This window comes from Chlorocebus sabaeus, chromosome 21, assembly GCF_047675955.1.
Source record: "Chlorocebus sabaeus isolate Y175 chromosome 21, mChlSab1.0.hap1, whole genome shotgun sequence".
NCBI classification, from domain to species: Eukaryota; Metazoa; Chordata; class Mammalia; order Primates; family Cercopithecidae; genus Chlorocebus; species Chlorocebus sabaeus.
The window spans coordinates 37,022,376-37,044,312 of record NC_132924.1 but is presented as its reverse complement, the minus strand read 5'-3'; the positions used below and the strand labels follow the sequence as shown (position 1 = coordinate 37,044,312).

General features: G+C 39.9%; 1 protein-coding gene across 5 annotated transcripts in view; it reads right to left on the bottom strand.

Annotated features, from left to right (window-relative positions):
- The window catches only part of OSBPL3 (oxysterol binding protein like 3), a 183,698-nt gene that overhangs the window by 59,222 nt on the left and 102,539 nt on the right, over positions 1-21,937 (bottom strand). For 3 of the 5 annotated variants that reach the window (XM_007981848.3, XM_038004749.2, XM_073009039.1), the window contains 8 exons: positions 15,897-16,013; positions 15,686-15,739; positions 14,685-14,798; positions 10,043-10,210; positions 9,325-9,448; positions 7,484-7,587; positions 7,188-7,280; positions 5,913-6,069 (listed from right to left, as the gene is read on the bottom strand). In XM_007981848.3, coding sequence (XP_007980039.2) covers positions 5,913-6,069; positions 7,188-7,280; positions 7,484-7,587; positions 9,325-9,448; positions 10,043-10,210; positions 14,685-14,798; positions 15,686-15,739; positions 15,897-16,013 — 931 coding nt within the window. The remainder of the gene's footprint in view (positions 1-5,912; positions 6,070-7,187; positions 7,281-7,483; positions 7,588-9,324; positions 9,449-10,042; positions 10,211-14,684; positions 14,799-15,685; positions 15,740-15,896; positions 16,014-21,937) is intronic. The other 2 variants (XM_073009041.1, XM_073009042.1) reach the window with 1 other exon arrangement.

Below are 21,937 nucleotides of genomic sequence, written 5' to 3'. Positions count from 1 at the left end.
ATTAATTAAGACACAGGATCCCAAAAGTCAGGAACACTCTCTGTGACAGGAGTGTTTTCTTACTTATTTCTAACACGAATCTAAGCTTACTAAAGACAAATAAACAGCTTTAAAAAATAGAAGATTCAAATGAGTGCATCACATCTATGGTTACCTGACAATAAATAAAGCCACACAGAAAATCTGAGCTGCTCGGAGGTATGAAGGACCTCACAGATTATCAAAGCCACCTACCCACAACACGACCAACTCTTCACATCTCCAGCTTCCCTGCCAAATGGTCTGTTGGCCCATGCTTGTCAGAGCACTTGCTATCTCCTAAAACGGTACACTGTGCTCTGGGACTTAGAAAGTCCTTCCTGCTGCTAAGACATTTGCCTCAGTGTCTCTTCACTGTCAAACAGGCGGTATTTCCTCTTTCATTGGGTGTTCAAATGTCGGAAGGCAACTGTGGCATCTATGCTTATTTATCTCTTTCCCAAATTGTCATTAGCCACTTCTCAGATACCCTTTCCTGGACTACGAGAGGCAGGCACAGGTTGAGTCTTTGATTATAAGAAGTCTTGAGTTGCATCTACAGAATGGAACATCATAAGCATCGTACAAGTGACTCTTGGTGGTCACTACCCTTCTGTTTCTAAGGCTTCCAAGCTGTTCTTTTATTGAGTTAGTATGGTGAGACTGTAATAGATGGAATGTTTGGATAGTGAGAGTCAATACTGAAGGACAGTTGGACTCAATTTATCTGAGCTCTACTTCTTAATATGCTCCTTCTTTAGCAGTTTCTCAGCATTAGGAAAGAATAAGATCTTAGAGAAAGCAGTTATGAATGTCATGGGCACCGCTCTAGAAAGCAGTGTGGTACAGGAGAAAGAAATTCTCTAATAAGGCCAGCCAGGAGTTAAATCCTACCTCTAACACTTAGTTGCAGCTGCAATTTATATTTTGGACAAATCCTTGGTTTCTACATCTGTACATGTAGATAATGGGCACATCTGAGGAGTGCTTTAAGCAAGGAGAAAACCTACTATCACAGAGCACCTAACAAACAGTGAGACTCATTTTCCCCCCTTTTTAATTGGAAACCAAATTTTAGGTGAATTTTCTTTAAAATGTTAACATTCCTAATATATCTGGGAAACTCTGATCTTCTGTAATCTGCAGAAGTTTCAAACCTCACAGGATGCCCATGATTTTACAATACTTTTTAACCCATATTCCATCCGAATTGATTTAGATACATTAGGTAACTTTACTAAATGGTCCTACTTATGAATCTAATTGCTCAGCACATTTATGCTGAATTCTAATTTATGCACAATAAATTATTTGGCTTTTTTTTGTTGAGTCATATATCTCCTTTAGCTTTTTAATCTATGAAAGAGGTATCATTGTAACACAATTGGCTTTTTATTCAATGCTTCCATAAGCTGAAAATGGTTCATAAAATGACCACTCAATAATTACTACTCAAACACAGAGAAAGAATCCAGGAAGAAAAGAATAGGTAAATACAGTTGTGATTTTGTTCTATTTAGCTTTCACATTTGTGAATAATGATTTCCTTCACTTGCAGGAAAAGTGTCCCTAAAACATCATTTGCTTCCCTTCCAAGTCAGAGAACACAGATATCGGCTTCCATTTGGAACACCTGACCCTAGTCCTGTCTTGTTCCTTGCTTTGCCATCCTAAATCTACTCACCAAGTTTGGTCATTTCTGTTTCTGCTCAGAGCACTCTCTCAGAAAACCTTCTTGTAACAATAAGCAATAGTATGGACTCTATTCAGTGTAAAATAATCAAAGAAAATAACTACAGAATTTGAGAATCAAGAGAGTCAGGACAACTACTATATGACATTTAACAGGTTATCAAGGGCCAGAGAGGTTAATAAATGAAGTCAAAGTTCCACAGCTAGTCAGCAACAGAGGTAGCCTACTTAGCCAGTATAGAGGGAGCTCCAAAAAAGGCTTATTATTTACATTGTTTCTTAAAGTTAGTTTCTCAGAAACTTAAATTCCAGGATGTTAATAGTTGTTGGGAATAGGGGGGAAGATGCCCAAATAACATTGAAAGACACTGAGTTAAACAAAGCCAACAGATTTTGTTGTTGTTGTTGTTGTTTGCTGCAGGACTTCTCAGGGCCTTTATTATTTACTGTTCTTATGTAAATCCAAAAGGAGACCATAGTCAGCAGTGCTTTCCAAACATTTTTAATCATGAAGTTTTTGTTTCATTTTTAGAAGTACTGTATGCGCAAAGCGATCCATAAAATGTATTTTGGGAAATGTAAAAACTAATATATGCAACAAAAATTACTTAAGACTTTTAGGTTTCAATACATTTCATTCTCTGCTTCTATGTGTGTGAACATCCACACAAAGATAGAAACATAAGCCAACAACTGGTTCAACAATATGCCATAAAAATCAAACTCACAGTCTATAATACAGAATAAGGACTTCAAAACTAGGATGAGTGTATATTGGTTCCCTACCATTTGATCTACAAAACCAGGAGAATTCAGATGCATTTAACAAGTCGAAGGTCACAGAGACTATGTTACATCACTGGGATTCTTGCCTTTAGTTCAGCTGCTTTGGAGTTGTAGTCAACAGAATAGTGATGCAGTTGAGAAAGTACAACAGATACTGTCAGTAACAAAACGAGGTTTACACAAGAAGAAAGGTCAAGATGCTTCGAGTCTGAATGTATGGAAGTGAGAAGCCATGCAAGGTCACAGGACTTAGCACAAACCTGAGAGCAGTCTTTATTCTCTGAGGTCCCCAAATTACCATCTGTGTAAGAGACTCCCTGAACCAGGAAAAGGAAGATCTTTCCATCTCTGCAAGTATACTGTAAAACCACAGGAATGAAACAGCTTGTTAGGCTCCCTGCTGAATTTGCTGTCTGTAAGCCCACAGGGCCCAGACGACTGTTGAACAACTGCGTTGGACCTTTCTCCAGGACAAACCTTGGCCCAGGCTAGGTATGTGGCAGCTCTGCAGCCAGCAGGTTTTCACAAAGTGGGAAAGACAGAACTGCTGGCTGGGGCCCATTACAGACTTGCAACAAGGTGGAGGCCTCTGCAGGAGGACTGGATCAATGGATCCACTCAATATGGCGGCCTTTGTCCCACTGAGGAGGCAGCTTCTTCAATGTAGGTGAAACTCAGGACATTTCCTCTGTGTAGGGAGGCATTATCTTCTCATGTTTCTTAAAGTTCACATTACTAAAAAGTAACAATGTTTTATAGGAATTTCCTCCCACAAAACTTAAGATGCCCTAATTGCAGCTATCATTTTAATTCTTCAAATTCTTTGAAGAGCCTTTAAGGGTGGGCCAGGTAACTCTTGCCATTTCACAGATGGACTGTACAATAGCACAGCAAAATACTGGCAACATTCTAACGGTAATTAGGACAAGCGTTCAAGGTAGCAATCTGTATAAAGGATGAAATGGTTTCCTTATAACCCACCTCATATCCAACATGTAAGGGAAGAGACAGCTGAAATAATCAGTAATGTACGAAAGAAAAATATGAAGTAGGAAAGGAAGGCAATAGAGGGAATATCTTTTCTCTTCCCACATTACATACTGCCCTCCTACTGAAACATTTTAAATCCATTTTCTCTTTAAGAAATAATAGATGAAAATTGAAAACAAAGTTAAGCAGAAAGATAAATAAGAACTTACAACTCCAGCCTCCATCACTAAAATGTTGGTATATATCCTTCCAGACTTTTTAGTATACCTATATGTGCCTGAAATAGAATCATATCTATATATTGCTTTGTAATCTTACATTTTTACTTTACATTTTATGCTGAGGACATCTTTCTATGTCTATAAAAAATAATCCTGGCCACTCCATCTGTAAGAGCAGAGAAGTACCAGGGGTACTTCTCTGGGGTCAAACAGGTGAGAATTCAAGTCTCATGCTGGTTGCTTTATAACTATGTGACCCTCAGAAAGCTGTTATTTTGTCTAAGTCTCAAGTTTCTTACTTATGCAATAGAGATCACAATGATACCTACTTCACAGGCTACAGCTAGAATTAAAATAATGCATGTAAAGTAATTAGCAAATACCTGACATGACAGTTATGTGCTCGATGTTAAGTAGCTATCATTATTAGCAGTAGTGAATATTCTATTATATTACATTTTTGAAAAAACTCAATCTTCTATTGTTTGGCATTTAGATTATTTCTATTTTTTTAACCTTTTATTTTGAAATCATTATTGACTTACAGGTACTTGCAAAAACAGTAAAGTCCCACATACCCTATACCCAGTTTTTCCCAGTAGTTACGTCTTACATATCTATGATACAATATAAAAATGTGGGAGTTGACATTAGTATAATCTACAGATTTTATTCAGATTTCACCAGATTTACATGCACTGATCCATTTATATGTGTGTGGGTATAAGTAAATGCAATTTTATCACATGTCCACATTCCTGTAACCAGTACCACAATCAGGGTATGGAACTTTTCATCACCACAAGATCCCCTGTGCTACCCCTTTACAATCACACTCCCCTTTACTTCCTCCATCTCCATAATTATATCATTTCAAAATGTTTATGTAAGTGGAACCCTATGGATATGGTTTGGCTGTGTCCCCCCCGCGAATCTTATCTTGAATTGTAGCTCCCATAATTCCCATGTGTTATGGGAGGGACTCAGTGAAAGATAATTGAATCATGGGGGCGGTTTTCCCCATACTGTTCTTGTGGTAGTAAATACGTCTCATGAGATCTGACGGTTTTATAAGGGGTTTCCCTTTTCACTGAGCTTTAATTCTCTCTTGACTGCCACCATGTAAGACAAGCTTTTTGTCATCTGCCATGATTGTGAGGCCTCCCCAGTCACATGGAACTGTGAGTCCATTAAACCTCTTTTTCTTCATAAATTACCCAGTCTCGGGTATGTCTTTATCAGCAGCATGAACATGGAGTAATACACCTATACTTTGTAATGTTTTGAGATTGGCTATTTTCTCTCAGCATAATGTCCTTGAGATCCATCCAAGTTGCTATGTATATCAATAGTTTGCTCCTTGGTATTGCTGAGTAGCATTCAATTGTATGGATGTACCACAGTTTGTTTAACCATTCATCTGTTGAAAACCACTTGAGTTTGTTTCCAGTCTTTGGTCAATACAAATAAACTTGCTCTGAACATGGGTACAGATTTGTGTGTGGACTTAAATTTTCATTTATCTGGAACAAATGCTCAGAAATGAGTGTTGGGTTGCATGGTAAATGCATGTTTAGTTTTATACAACACTGCCAAACTGTTTTCCAGAGTGGCTACACCATTTTACATAGCTACAAGAAATGTATGATAGATTAAATTCATATGCATTTTCACTGGCATTTGATACTATATTTTCTTTTAACTTTGGCTCTTCTAATAGGTGTGTAGTGATATCTCATCATGGCTTTAATTTGCATTTTCCTAATGGCTAATGATGTTGAATACCTATTTCTAATTTTTGATGTGACAATGCAAAATGGATACTTTGTTTGGATAAATCCTAAGTTAATTCCTACAATGAATTCTTCAAAGTGGAATTACTAGATAGGTAGATTTTTTAAATAGTGGGAAAATATCATATTGCCCTCCAGAAAATTACCAATTTACACTCCCATCAGCATCATATGAAATGCTCAGCTTTGAAAGTACTAACTCTCTCTTATTGTCTCCCCTACAAGGTTAAAAAGACAGTTCTTGCCAATACATTCTCCACTACCAGGGAAATAAAATAAAAATTAGGTTTCCCTAAATCTTAATAGAGCAGAAAACGAATCAACTAAGATACCCTCTCTAAGGACATCTCACATTCAGACATGCATTTAACATTTTCATCAAACACATTAGGAAGAAAGAAAACTCATTTACCTTTATGGGCAATATGACACAGATCTTCTTGCATTTTAGAAAACTCTGATGAGGTTTCAGAGCCATCAGAATAATTTTTCTCTTCTCCAAAATCTAGTGTTGACAAATTAGGATTGGAGGAGTGTAGTCTTACTGGGCCAGAAAAAGGTTTGGGGACCTGAAGTAACACCAAAGGGAGATATTTCTTTTCAGATGCAGATTGCTTAGAATATTTACTTGATTCTAAGATTGAAATACAGTAATATAAAACATTTTATAGGTAGGTCTTTCTACTGAGTGATAACTTATTTTTAAAAATGAGAACTCAAGACAACACTTTCCACAGCAACTTGCTTCTTGTGAGCTAAAAATGGGTGAGAAATCACATATTCTTTTGGAAATGATAGAAGCATTAAAGCTTTAGGTTGAAAATGACAGCTAAAGCTGCCAGGCTTTCTCATTTATACTCAATTCCTTCCTCCTGGCAATAATCATCCATGTATCCAGGCAGTTAGTAATGGATAGGTTTAAAATGCTTTCCTTTGCACCTAGGGCTTCTACAAAACAAATGACCTTCATTTGTACATGGAACATTCTTTACTTCCAAAGTGCTTATCTTCGGTCCATAAACTACTTTGAACCAAAAAGTATACAAGAGTGTATCAGGTGACCTAACGAGAAGCTTGAGATTTATGTTGATTCTAAAAATGTTCCAATTTAATATGCAACAGTTAAGCTGCAAATCTTGGCCTGTGGCTTAGCTGTGCACTGGGAAAGCTCCTTGCATGCATGACACAGTGAATCCTGGATGAGGCATTGGGAGTTTGGAGATAAGAGGCCAAGGAGAATCTACACCATGTCCTGTGCCCAGAGAATCATGCCTGTGGGCTTAGAGGGATGACAAATCCATGGAGCATGAGCAGAAGACATAGGTCAGAGCACACAGTAACTGCAGCCACAAAACAAGGCACAAACACAAGCAGGGAAGAGCACAGGCAGGCTCAACAGTGAAGATGGGGAAACCAAAAGCCCTAGAAATGGCAGCAGTCCCTGCAACCTCACACCCTTTTTCCCTTAGAAAATATTCTCTCCCTTGCCCACGATCCATTATGTGCATATCCTAGCACCCAAACAGTCTAAGCGATTCAATTCATCTCTCTGCAGAGGACACTGGAAAGAACAACTACAGAATATTCACTCATCTATTCTCCTAGCTGAGTCAAGGCAGCTCCCGGCACATGGCATGCAGAGCAGGGCCAATGAAGAAACCAGTCTGTCGGGGGAAGCAATGGTTACCTGCAGCGTTCCTTTAGCATCTTTGCCAATAGCTCTGGACCGCCACCTCCTTTGTGATCTTTTTTCCTTTTTGGGACTTTCAAAAGCTCCACCCTTTGTTTCAAAACAGGAAAGAGAGCACAGACAGTAAAGTCCACCAAACCAATAAGGATAAATGCTTAGCAAGGTGACTACCTCCATCCCCTTGACTTTGGCTGAAGCAACTGACCACAGCATCCCACTATTAGTGAAAGGCTGGGAGGAGAAAGGAAAGCAGAAGAGGGCCAGAGTGTCAACAGAAGAGGAGTCGGGCTCACCTGGATGGCGTTGATAGCTGGTGCCGAGTATGTCCGATGCAGGACATCCATGCTTTGCAGGAGCTGGCTCATTTCTACCAGGTAGGCATGACAGTGTGCCAGGTCTGTGGGGGAAGAGAGGACAGTGCTCACAATGCTCCACCAGCAAGAGGGATCACTGTGCTGTCCCCATGCCAGCTACTTTTCCTTATTTATCTGTAGTTGATTTTTTTTTTTTTATCTGTAAGGATCAGAAATTTTACTTCCCTTTTTACAGAAAAGGCTGTAGACTCTAGTGGTTAAGGGCACAAATCTTGAGAACCAGGCTGCCTCAGTTTGAATCCACTTAATGAACTGTAACTATTGAGAAAATTGCAAAACTGCATGCCTCAGCTTCCTCATCACAAAGATAGGGATAATTATACACGTAGATCACAAGACAGTTGTGAGAATTAAATGAGTTGATGTTGCAGAGTTCTTAGAAGAGTGTTTGGCACAGAGTAAAAACTAAATAAATCAGCCAACATCATCATCATCATTAAGTTTAATCCTGTAGTAATATGCTGACGCTATCCACTTGTCAGGACCTAATGCACATTAATAAAACTAAAATGAAAGTTGTACCAGTCTCTAAGGAAAACTTTGTCAACCATGGACCTGCCTGAGGATCATAATGAGCCTCTGCAGATGGACCTGAGAGGACATAAGAGGACTCTCCAACCAGATCCCAGTTGCTAACTCAAAAGACAGTCCATAATTTGCCATTCGCTGGATGCTGATGGATGTTTCTGCTAAAGAATACAGGCCCAAATGCCTTAAGCTAGAGGCTCTCACACTTTGATATCATCGGGATCACCCGGAGACCCTGTTAAACCATAGCTCACTGGGCTCCACCCCTAGTTTCTGATTCAGTACATCCGGGTTGAGCCTGAAAATGTGCATTTCTGATAAGTTCCCGGGTGGATGCTGCTGCTCCAGAGACAAGGCTCCAGGGACTGCTTTGACAAGCTGTCACTCAGTAAAGCTCAAGAGTGATGTTTATTGGAGGGGCAAAGCCTACATGGTCCCAAGGGTGATACTACCTACATTCAACAGAGATAATGCAATTTTCAAGGCTGTCACCTGGTATCTTTCTCTAACAGTGGCTCTCAATCATGGCTACACTTTTAAATCAATTGGAGAAATCTTCTAAATTATATATGCCTAAATCTCACCCCCAGACAATTTAATCAGAGCACTCCCAATCCCACTGTGGATCTTTTCGGTTTTTAGTTCCCTAAGTCAGTTTTAGCTAATTAAGGTTGAGAATGCTGAGCTTCCTTATGGCAGGCGCCTTATCAAAATCACTTGGGGAACTTTGGAAAATTAGTGATACCCGGGCCCTACCTCAGACCAATTTAAAGAGATGATTTGAGACAGAGGACTGGGAATGGGTATTACTGCATTTTAAAAGCCCTCTGGGTGATTTTAATGTGCAGTTAGGGTAGAGAACACCTAAGTCGTGAAGATCTCCATCTGATCACCCCCTCACCTCTAGCACAATGATTCTCAATCTTGGATGTGTGTCAAACTCTGCCCTTGGAGACTGACTTAGAGGCCCATGTGGAAATCAGGCATCAGTATCAGGCATCAATACTGAAGGAACAGAAGAAGAAACCTGTCTGCATGTACAGCCAAGTGAAGATGCAAAGATCTGCAAGGAGAGTGTCTCTTGTTGATGATGGGTGCAACTTTTACAAGCAAAATATGGAAGGGAATGTGGACAAGCAAAGGGGAAGGACACAAATGCACCTGAAGTGTAAACATCAAACCAGTATCATCTAACAGCCACGACAGAAAGCAGAGGTTTCAAGTCACTCTACCTTTGGAGCATTTTTCCATGTCCTCTGAAGACTGTAACCATAATGGAACTCGTGTCTCTCCACCGCAAGAAAATGATACATTGCTTCCAGTTTGAAATAAATTCTGCTTTGATATACTGCTACGCTGTTCCACAGATGACAAAAGCACATTGTAAATGGAAACAGAGACCAGCAGGGACATGTTAAGGTAAAGGATAACAGAGTGGGTTAGTCACTAATGGACACCATTTGCCTATAATGAGGAAGAAGCTTCTAGCTAAGTACTAAGACCTCTGACTATCACCCTGGCTTGGCCATACCATGCTATGATATGGCATGCTTGAATGGTGGACCTTATTTTCTTCTTTTATCACATATTAATAATAACACCAAAATAATAAATGTTTGGAACTATTTTGCAATCCTGCATAGCTATATGCATACCTACTGTAGTTTACAACCAGAAAAGGAAACCAAACTCAAACCAGTCAGAGCAAAGCTAGTTCATTCAGAGATGCTAAATTCCTCCTCATTCTTCAGTCACTGTCCCCCCCAAATAATAGATGCTCGTCTGGTCTTGCTTCTGACTCAGTGGGCAAACAGACTAATTAAATACCACCCCAAGCCTACCTGCTTGTCCCTGAAAACCTCTCCTTCTTCGGACTCAGCTCCCAAGATAGGACTCCATGAAAAAAAGCCACCCTGTTCTCAGATTCATTATTGGCAAAACACTCATTACCTTCCTACTTGAAATGGAGTCAAACACCCCAGATGTAGAGTCTGTGACGGTGGATCCTGAGAAAAAGTGATTAACTTCATGTGGAAACATGGCAATTTCATTCTGACGATACATTCTGTGATGGCGAAGTTTCGACACCCACTCATCAAAGACGTCTTCTGATTTGACCTATGATGTATTCAATTGAAAAAAGGAAAGAAGAGAATCACTCACGGGAAGGAACAATTACTCATCAAATTGAGGCCACTCCCGAAATCCGCTTTTTCAGTTGGCACATAATTTCAACAGCCAGGCGCAGCGGCTGATGCCTGTAATCCCAGCAATTTGGAAGGCCGAGGAGGTAGGACCACTTGAGCCCAGGAGTTTGACACCACTCTGGGCAACATGGTGAAACCCTGTGTCTACAAAAAATACCAAAAAAATTAGCCAGACATGGTGGCACAAGCCTGTGATCTGAGCTACTCGGGAGGCTGAGGTGGGAGGATCACTTGGGCCTGGGAGGTTGAGGCTGCAGTGAACTGAGATTGAGCCACTGCACTCCAGCCTGGGTGGCAGAGGGCGACTCTGCCTCAAAAAAAATACATAAATAAGAAAGAAAAGGAATGGAGAAGTAGCCTCTCATTGACTGTTTACATTGATGTGGTCTACAGGAACAAGTTTGAGAAAGAAATGCAAAGTAAAAATGATCTTTACAAAGTATGTATTTTGGCTTTCCATGAGTGAATCCAACTGTTATTTATTTATTTATTTATTTATTTATTTGAGATGGAGTCTTGCCCTGTCGCCCAAGGCTGGAGTGCAATGGCCCGATCTTGGCTCACTGCAACCTCCACCTCCCAGGTTCAAGCAATTCTCCCACCTCAACCTCCTGAGTAGCTGGGATTACAGGCAAGCAGCATCACGCCCAGCCAATTTTTTGTATCTTTAGTAAAGACAGGGTTTCATCATGTTGGCCAGGCTGATCTCGAACTCTTGACCTTGTGATCTGCCTGCCTCAGCCTCCCAAAGTGCTGGGATTACACGCGTGAGCCACCGCCTGTAATGCTATTTTTAAGAAACCAGAACACTGCCAATCATATTAAGCAACAAATAAATTGATATTTATATTTATCTGCCTCTTAAAGCATTTCTAAGTTCTCTAATCCCAGCTTCTCTATCCCTACTGAAAATATGAGCACCATTTTTCTTTTTAAACTCTTTTCTAATTCAGACTTTTCAGATCAATCTTTTCTGAACTGGAATGAATTAGTAAATTCTTCCTAAAATATTTAACCTTGTTCATCTCTCCAACAAAGAATACATTGCTGAGGAGTATATGTGATATGGTTTGGCTGTGTTCCGTGTCCCCACCCAAATCTCATCTTGAATTCCCACATTTTGTGGGAGGGACCTGGTCAGTGAGAGAGAACTCGATCATGGGGGCAGGTCTTTCCCATAGTGTTCTCGTGGTGGTGAGTAGGTCTCACAAGATCTGGGGGTATTATAAAGCGGGGTTTCCCTGCACAAACTCTTTCTTTTTGCCTGCCACCATCCACAGAAGATGTGACTTGCTCCTCCTTGCCTTCCGCCATGATTGTGAGACCTCCCCAGCCATGTGGAACTGTAAGTCTATTCACCTCTTTCTTTTGTAAATTGCCCAGTCTTGGGTATGTCTTTATCAGCAGTGTGAAAATGAACCAATACAATATGTTAATGAACGTGAAGGTTATTTAAAAGAACATTTCTCCCACTCTCAGAAATAAAGCACTGTACAGCAATATTATTTTTCCAACTTTTTTTACTCTCATACTCACAAACCTTTAGCCATTCTCTCCATAAATGAGCAATTATCAATTTCTAATTTCCATGAAGAATACTGTTTGTAACTAGTAGTTTTTATTTAAAGATATTTCAAACGTTTATAAAAATATATGTGATATATATAAAAAGAATATAACAAGCACCTATATACCACAGATATTTCTTAAAAGCCAATTTTGGCCAGGCACTGTGGCTCACGCCTGTAATCCCAGCACTTTAGGAGGCTAAGGAGGGTGGATCACGAGGTCAGGAGATCGGGACCATCCTGGCCAACATGGTGAAACCCCATCTCTACTAAAAATACAAAAATTAGCTGGGTGTGGTGGTATGCGCCTGTAGTCCCAGCTACTCAGGAGTCTGAGGCAGGAGAATCGCCTGAACCTGGGCGGGAGAGGTTGCAATAAGACGAGATCGCGCCACTATAATCCAGCCTGGGTGACACAGCGAGACTTGGTCTTAAAAAAAAAAAAAAAAAAAAAGTCTGTGTGTGTGTGTGTGTGTCAATGTATTGATATTTTCAAAGTAAAAAAATGATAGATACCCATATATTAGAACACTGAGACTTATGAAGCTGTAATTTAAGATAATCCAAAAGGATGCACAGTAGGATAACTTCCAACATGCAAAGTTCAGGTCAAACTGAAAATCTTTACTAATGCCAGAGATGAGAGCTAGGATATGCAAATAAATGCCAGCAATATCACTCACTGAGGAACTGTTAGGTTGGCTCTAGTGTTGATTGTTAGAAGTACCTATAAGACTGGAAGCACCTGCAGGGGCTTTTTAATGTGTCATTTACAGGAAGAAGCAATACAAACAGACTCACACCTATTTGTCTCCCCTAAATTACGTTCTTGAAATGTATTTCATTTCCCAGATGTGGTTAAAAGGAATTTTACAGGAATCTTGTGTCATCCTTTGCTTTGATCTATTCTCAGAGGCCCTTATAAGTCAGTGCCCAAGCACTCATCTGGACTCACTTTTTTATCAGTTAAACAAGGTAGAAGAATAAGAGCACTTTATTAAATAACTGTCCAGGGTCCTGTTCCAGGCTCTCAAGTAGTTCTAGGGTCGTGGGTGAACAGCTGCTTAATCTCTCTGCTATCCAGGATCCCTTATCTATAAAATAAATGGGATCAAACAGCCCACAATTTAAAACTGCCTGACTGAGTCTATTAACTAGAACCCTCAAATAACTACACTTGCCTACGCTAAGAATCAGAGCTGATGTTCAAAAGAACGAACAAGAAACCAAACAGAACTTAAAGCAAATCACAGAGAAATATTAAACTGCGTTTATCATAATATTAGGATTCAATATATTTCAAGGTATTCTAACCCTTTAAAAATTATTAATTCATAATTACTTTTATTTTGTTAACCAGAATAGTGGGCAAATAAGAACCTATTAATTCCTGACCATGTCAAAATGCAGAGCTAAGATTCATTGGAAGTACCTGAAGAAATAACCTAAACTATTCTAGTGGAGACCGATCACAGAAACAGAATAAAGGATAGTATTCTTTCTTAAATTTCTTTTTTCTCTTAAGATATAGGCTTTTCCCTCCCATATTTCACACCAGTCATTTTCAGCCAGGGGTGGTTTTATCCTCTAAGGAACACCTGGCAATGTCTGGAGATATTTTTGGTTGTCATAACTGGAGAAGGATGCTACTGGCATCTAGAGAGAGGGCAGGGGGCAGGGACACTGCTCAACATCCTGCTATACAAAGTCAGCCTCCCACAACAAAGCATTATCCAGCTCACAATGTCAATGGTGCTGAGGCTGAAAAACCTTGCTTTACACAATCAGCTACACCTAGAGATACAGTCAGGCTAGGAAATAGTGAAGATTTGACTGTCTTGCCCATTCAACCAACCACAGGTATGTGGTCCACATGGCTCAATCACCACACACATGCCATAGAGAGGACAGGGACACACTGAGACAAGGAGCTCATGATCTCATGCTTTCATTTTCCTAATCCTCGGGCCCCATTCCCAATATCTCAAGTAATTTTCCCAAGTAAGAAAACAGTCTTAGTATTTTCTCAATTAATTTCTAACATTCGGGTACCATCCAACAAGCACATACAATAACTACACTTCCTGAGTTTACACTGGGCCAGGCACTAGGCCAAGTTTTCTACATGCAGGCTGACAAGGTGAGTGCTATAGTAATTTTCATTTTGTTTTAGGTGAAAAAACTGAGACTTTCAGAGATAAGTAATTTGCCAAAGTTCAATGGCTAGTGAGTAGCCACATCAAGATCTGAACCAGATCTAGATCTCACGCTTCATGCGTTGACTATCTCTACCACCTGCAGGAGAGACAGCACAAGAGGGTAAGCAGCTTTGAAGTACTATTTGGGAATCCACGCTTTAGGGGAAAAATTCCTGACATTTCACTACAATATTAGAATTTTAGTGGGATTCCTATAAAATTAGCCAAAGTGATAAAACAGGGCTCCATGGCCTAAATGTTATATGTATTTCAGGAACACATTTTAACCTATAGTAAATGGTTCTTCACTAAAGATGTTACTGCCTGAGTGGAGATGGTTTGGAAACAACATTTTTCATTGTTGACTGTTGTCACAATCACTGGGGGCAGGCTGTGGTATCTAGGGGATGAGGTGACCAGGAGGCTAAACCTTCAAGCAGTGCTGACAGTCCTGCACAATGACATCCCATTCAAACACCAACACTGTCCATGAGAAACACTTTGGTAATGAAGGTCTTCTACATGTTGGCTGAATACCCAAAAGGCATCACCAACAGTATAATAACTGACAATCCTTCCCCAACATAAGTCAACTCTGCACAGTGGGAAGCAGCCTCACCTTCAGATGGTAGATGTGCTCCTCGGTGTCAAGGTCTATGCATTTTGATGACTTCTTTACAGACATCACTGAGAGCCCCACGTCAATGCAGCCATGCAGCTTCTCTCTCTCTATCTGCAGAAGCACCAAGAGGGTCACTTGGGAACCATGGTGTTAAAAGCAGTAGTCACAACCCTGACACACCCTTCCACACCCACTGACAGTAAAATCACGACCACTGCGACTCCTCAAGCACTTAGCATGAGCCAGTGCTGAGTTACGTGCTGGACATGCACTGTCTTCCTGAATCTCTGAGGCAGGAAGTACTCTCCCCATTTTACAGATGAAGAAACTGGGGTACAGAGGGGTTAAGTAACAAGCAGTTTACACAGTCAGGATGTGAGGAAGCAAAAGAGTAAACACTGTGGGTTGACTCCCATAGCAGTGAATTCACCTGTCAACTGCACTGCCTCCCGCTGAATCAGTTTCTGGTGTCTACATTCATTTAGAAGTGATGTATTAATAAAAGAAGTGAGAGCAGGAAGCTGAGAGGACAGGAGAGGAAGAAGGGAGAAGAGCAGGACTCCTTCAAGGGGCAGAACAAATGGTCATTCAGAGCCCTCACACACCAACTGCCTGGGATTAATTTGAAAAGGAACTTCTTCACCCAGGGCCTTCTCCCCGAACCCCTTGGTCACAGTACAAGAGAGAGGGACGCCCTATGTTTTGTTCCTGTTATCTAGCTGAGAGGATGTATTCTCCCACCCGGGGAACTCCTTAGCACAACCTTAAGACCAGAACAGACCTTTGCATGCCCTGAGAGTGTTGGGGGAGCCCCTGCACCTGGACCTGGTGGAGGAACTGAGCCTGCCTGGAACCCAGAGCTCAGACAGAAGTGATTCCCCTCTATGATTTCCAGTTCTGAGAAGAGCTATCCTCAACTATACGCACTCTCATCTCTGAGCTGATGGTTACCCCTTTAGGATTCTCCAATACCACACTGGGCCCACGAAAAGACTTACATCGGTTTGGCTCTTGGCATATTTCAAGATTCCTTTGTCCAGATAGAAGAATCTCTGTGGGGAAGAAAGTATTATTAATTAAGACATTCAATTTAGGTGCCCTTTTCTTGGTCTCAAATTACAACTAGAAATTAAATATGAGTGCCTAAGAACCAGGTGCTGAGTGGGGCAGTGTGAATGCAAATAAAGGGGAGGCCAACAACAACCTTACCTTGTGCCAGCCTTTTAAGGGCCATTTCCTCTTTTTTAGCAAAAATCCTTTCTGAACTGGTGGCTCCTGGGTGTAATTCATCTCCCCTCTCAGGCCTTCCACCACTTCCCAGCTGTCCTGTTCCAACAAAAGAGTTGATGTTAAATGTCTATCTTTTTGAAAAATAATAATGGTAAAAAGCACTGCATCCTATCAGTAAATTTATTCAAGATGGGGAGGCTGGCTGGGTTTGTTGGGGAGAAGAAATCCAAATTTAATTTCCATACAGTCCCTGGGCTTCATAGATTTAATTCTATAATTTAGTGGCATCGAATTTCAGTTTTTTTAAAGCTCTTTTTTGAGAAGAGACTGTTTCTTTCGGTGTTTGAACCTTAATAGGCACAGCTAAATGTAAAGATTTTCCTGTAAGTTCTATTTTTGTTCACTTTGACATTACCATGCAATTACTGTTTGCTCAGCACTAGACTTCGGTCTGAATTTTAACCAAAAGAGAGTGTGTGTGTGTGTGTGGTGTGTTGTTGGGGGAAGAAAGTTGGCTTAAGAATTGGCTGAAAAGTATGAGACAATGCAAATCAGTAAATATGACAACTTGGTTGAAATAATTATTTTGTTGAAAATCAGCATCCGCAAATTCTAGGTATTTAAATGCACTGGAAATCTGGATGCATTAAAAGTATATTTTTGCAACAAGAACTTTCACTCTTTTTTCCCAGAAATTTGTTTTTTCCATCTTTTTTTTGTTTCAAAAACTTCTCTTTCTTTGGCCAATTATTACCAACAGTTTTTACAACTAATCTTCCACTATTGGCTATTTAGGTTATTTCAACTAATTGAAAAAGACTTTTAAAAGAAATAAAAAAGAAAAACACTAAAAGTTCTGAAAATTTACTTTTAAATACTTAAAAATGAATACATACATCATTGCTAATCACCTGAAGATAAACCAAAAGTGGCAATAGCTCAGTGACCGGGAGAGTTTATTTTTATTATTATTTAAAAATTTTTTACTGGGATATAATTTACATGATGTGCATGAATTAAATAGTATGCCTTGACAAATTTATACATTTATACATATACTTAGTAACTGCCAGCCAGATCCAACAGAAAATATTTCCAACACAGAGTAATTAAGTTTTGACAAGCATGACACTTCAGCCAAGATTTCACCTGGACTAACTTGCTCTGAGTCAAATCTCCAGCCCACAAGCAGGTGCTACAGACAGAAGCCAAGGGCACTGGGAGATGGACAGTGAGTCTGAACCAGCACCAGGAGGCAGTTAGATTCAAGTACTGGGACATAAGTGGTCTAATAGGAAGGGCACAGAAACCACACAGGGTCCTGAGTGGCTCAGGCTCAGTTTCTGTGTTGTCCTCAAGTTCAATACATGGGACCCACCTGGTAATGAGAACCCTTTCCTACGTTAGCAACGGAACTCTTTACATCATGATCGTGACGGGTCTGTCTTCTATCTGATGGCACTTTACTGTGAATCCAATTAAAGGTACATTTCAGAGTTTTAAAATATCACAGTGGTATTCCCAAGATCTGGAGTTGTGAAAGAGACTTCTTCAATGGAAAAAAGCAAAGCTTCGAAAAAAGATCCAGCTTTTAAATTAGATGATTTTTTTTTTAAGGAAGGTAGCAATGTTGAATGAGATTTCTTCATAGCAATTATTACCAATTATTCCAAGTCACTTAATTACACTCAGACAATAAATGCATACAAATAAGTGATGGGAAGTCAGATTTCCTATTACTTAAAAGCACCAAAAAAATATCTTACTTGAATTTATTTTAGCTCAGAAAGCCATTCCTCAAAATTTAACACACTTTACCCGTCTAAATGTTAATGAACCTTTAAGGTTGTCAAGTTAAAACTTCCACCTCAAATTTCACCCCCTCCAGTGGAAAATACCATTTAATCCCTAGAGACTCCATAAGGACTCCATCTTACTTTTCCGGAGGTTCACCACTTACTTATGATAATATGTACATGAGGTTTTATCATCCCTGCTGGACAGTAGGCTCCTTGAGGACATAAAGGGTCCAGAGTATTTCTGATTTCCCTACAATGCCTAACCTGCTGTCCTGTGAATAGTACGCATCTGATTGGCAAATGAATAAACTTAGTCTTGGAATAAGTCTGCAAACAGATTTATCTTCTTGGAATGTCATAAATTAGTATGCGTTTGAAGTATGCCCAGTATCTTTGAGCCAAATGACTATTTACAAATGAGATACAATGCATCCACATTTGTTAAAGAAGGGGGTGTGGGGGTTGTTGTCATTGTTAAATAAAAATCCAAGACTTAAAATCCTCTGGAAGTACTCTAAGTGGATCAAGTCCTTTTGATTTGTTTATTTTAAGACTCCCAGGCAGAAGCAACCTGCAGAGCACTAATACTGAACAATCATGCACATCTGCTCAAAACATTCGATTGTGCACAATGCAAATACCAAGAGGAATCGGACGATATTGCATCCTTTACAAAACTGAAAAAAAAAAAGGAGATAAGATCATACCTGTAAGTTTAAAGGGAAACAAGAATTAAATCTGAGAACTATTTCAAAAATTCCTGTTAGAACTGGATTGTTCCTCCTCCTAAGACAGAGTGCATTCCTATCAGTGAGCCACCAAGGAGGGCAGGGAATTAAAGCACATCTGTTGGCCCTGAACATAAATAAACAAACAAAAATAGGAGTTGATTTTTTTTCCCTACAAAATATTGTGTTTTCTTCATTTTATCTTCCACCTAGGGTCAGAACTTGAAACTGTTACCCAGTTGGAAAAGCCAGATTTGAAATATTTAAGAAAGTGAAGACTCTCCTTGGCTAAAAAAGCAATGCAACCAACTCCTTTTCTGGAGTCGACATCCAAATCTGCCCCACCCCCACCCCACCGCCAACTCCCCTGTCACCGTCCATGAGTCATGAGGCCAACATCTAGCCTAGTGATCCTCAGTGAGGTTGCGAGTGCTCCCTCAGGACCACTGTGGAATCCTGGAACCACTTTTGGTTGTGACAATGATAAGGAGATGCCTCTGGCATGGAATGGCTGGGAGCCAGGAATGTTAGATGTCCCACAATGCCTTGGTCTTGCACAATGAAAACACTGTCCCACACCCCAAAGACTTCCCAAAGTGCCATTAGTCATTTCTGTAGGTGAAATGACTTAAAATCACTTGAGCATGGGGCCGAACTCTGTTTCACACATACATCAAAGTATTTTTGCATGGTTTTTATGCACTCTTGGGATGTAAGTGCTGAGTAACTGAGGGAAGACTGTATTTTGTTCTTGTTGGAACTTTACCAAGTGTCTCCCACTATTTTAGAGAATGACGTTGCTGAAGGCCATGCTATTTGAGTTATTAATACAGCATACCTGTGTCCTCTCCATTTGCAGTGCTCCCTTTCTATGTATAGGTATATCTGATCACTTCATTATGTCTTCTGGTGTGGTCATGCCTGGGTTTTTACATATTGAAATGTATGTTTTAACATTAACCACATTCGTTGAATTTTCCTTTATATTACAGTAAAGCATGATGCTGACATTTTCAAAATTATGTATTCGAGTAGGTTACATTAATAATGAATTTCAGCTGGACATAGTGGCTCATGCCTGTAATCCCAGGACTTTGGGAGGCTGAAGCAGGACGAACGCTTGAGCCCAGAGTGTAAGGCTACAGAGAGCTATGAGCACACTACTGCACTCCAGCCCGGGTGAAAGAGTGAGACCCTGTCTCTTAAAAAAAGTGTATATATATATATGTAATTTTTAATATACAAAAATTATATACATTATATATATTTACATATATAAATTATATATATACACACACACAAATTTATAGGAGAGTAAAGCAATCATTAAAATACTGGTCATAATAAGAGGACATTGGTTACGTGGATGACAGGGTAAGAACCACTAATGAACTTGGTGCAAATTCTGTGTGCCGCTGTAAGAAAGAATACTAGGCCAGGACACAGCATATGTGAAATCACTTTGAAAATTGTAAAGGCTTTAACATTTTCTTGTAAGTAAGTCCTGTTGGTTCCATCTTCAAAATGAGTATTTTCTACTTTCTTCCTCTCGATTCCCCAGCCACCATCCTAACCTCGGCTCTCATCCATTCCATTAATTCCTCACTTGTACTAAAGTCAACAACCACTTCTGAGGCCTCGTTGTGTCCTGTCCTTCATGCAGTATAAAAATGAGTATGACAAAATGGTTGTCTTTATTTCCACTTTGGTGATTTACTTATATTTTGGCCTCCCAGAATCTTCTCTTGATCTTTACCAACCAAACGAACTCTTCAGGATTTTAGTTTGGTTTCTATCTCCTTCCATGAAATTCCTAAATTATCCAAACCACATCAGTCACATATTCCTGTAAATCACATTATTATTACTGCCCATTACCAAATAATTTAGCAATTAATTAACTTGTAAGGTTTTTTTTTTCTTCCCTTCCATTTATATCTCCAGTGCTTTCGTCTTTTCTTCCCACACTATCGCAGTGACCATCTTTTCAACCTGCTTAGAATCCTAGTAAAGTACTAAGTATATATTTAGTAGGAACTAAAATATTTCTCCAGGTTTATTCATTGTTGGGGTCTCAAACTGAGAAAGTAAGTTCTCAAACCAAGTAAATGGCACTGAGTAGCTGGCTTACAAAGAAATATTAAGCTGTATCCACAATTCTGCACAGCATGCCATTTAAATACACAGTGGGGTCGGCTGAAATAATACATAAACATAACAATATAAGCAATAATAATATAAAATAATTGGAGAACACTTTCTAGCTCCACGAAAGTAGGAACCTTTTCTGTCTTGTTCACTACTTAAAATAGTGCATAGTAGATATTAATAAATAAGTTGAAAGAATAGAGCAATTACAATAGCTAACACTTATTAAGCATCTTCTATATTTCAGATAATGTGCTAAACACCATACTTACATGATCATGTTTAATTCTTGCACAACCTTTGAGATTAGATTTATTATTATTTTTTTGCATGTGGAAACTGAGGGAGAGAGAATTAGATAACTTCCCTGATGTTATAACCAAGTGATGAAGCCACCTGACTGCAGAACTTACATTTTTAATCATTCTGTCACGTATTATAGCATACTGCATTTTTACTGTAGTTTAAGTATGAAAATTCTGATGAAGAAAAAGGAGTAAATCCCATTGGGCAGAAGAACAGTGGAGGGTCGAGACCTTGAGACAATTGGAAGGAGTTAAGAAACAGTGCAGTATGGATGGAGGCAAGTTAGGTCTTCAACCCTGCTCAGAGCTACGATTTTCCCTATTCTGTAGTCCCACCAAACAGGGAAGGGAAATTAGCCTGTGCATTTTAAGGCTGCCGAGTCTTTGCCATTCATTTTTTTCATATCTGGAAAGCCTGCCCCATCTACCTCTTAGCCTGGTAAATTCTCATTTAGGCCCAAACCTCCTCCCTGGATGACAGTCACCTTGCACTATCAGCCTCCCTAGCTAGAACATGGGTTCAGTGAGGACAGGGACTGTGTCTTATTTATTACAATACTACTACCTGGGAAATAGGGGCCGAAATAAATATTTACTGAATGAGTCTGCAAAGCAAGGGGGGTATCAAAAGAATCCCCGAGAACCTTCAGGACATGGGACTTTAATAATGTGTGCTGGATTAGAGTGAGTTGGCACTCAGGACAGAAAACAAGAGGGATGTTGATTTCTTTTGGCTAAAGGAACCAGGAATTAGGAGTGTCTCCTGGTGACCCAAGAGTAGGGCACACATCTTGAGCTGCATATCCTGAGACACAGCACAGGGTAGACTTGGGCCCTTGGGGAAATCAAGGCCCTGCTGACTTAGCCCAACACGGCTGCACTGATGTCTCGTCCTGTGGGGTGTCAAGCTTAAAGGTCACCATGAAGACCAGATGGAGAGAGAAACATGGGAGGGGTTGGGGGATGTGGCCTCTTAAGGTTTTTGCTTGAGTTTCACTGAAGACAGTCTGGCGCTGTCATCTGGCACTAAATTTAGTCTG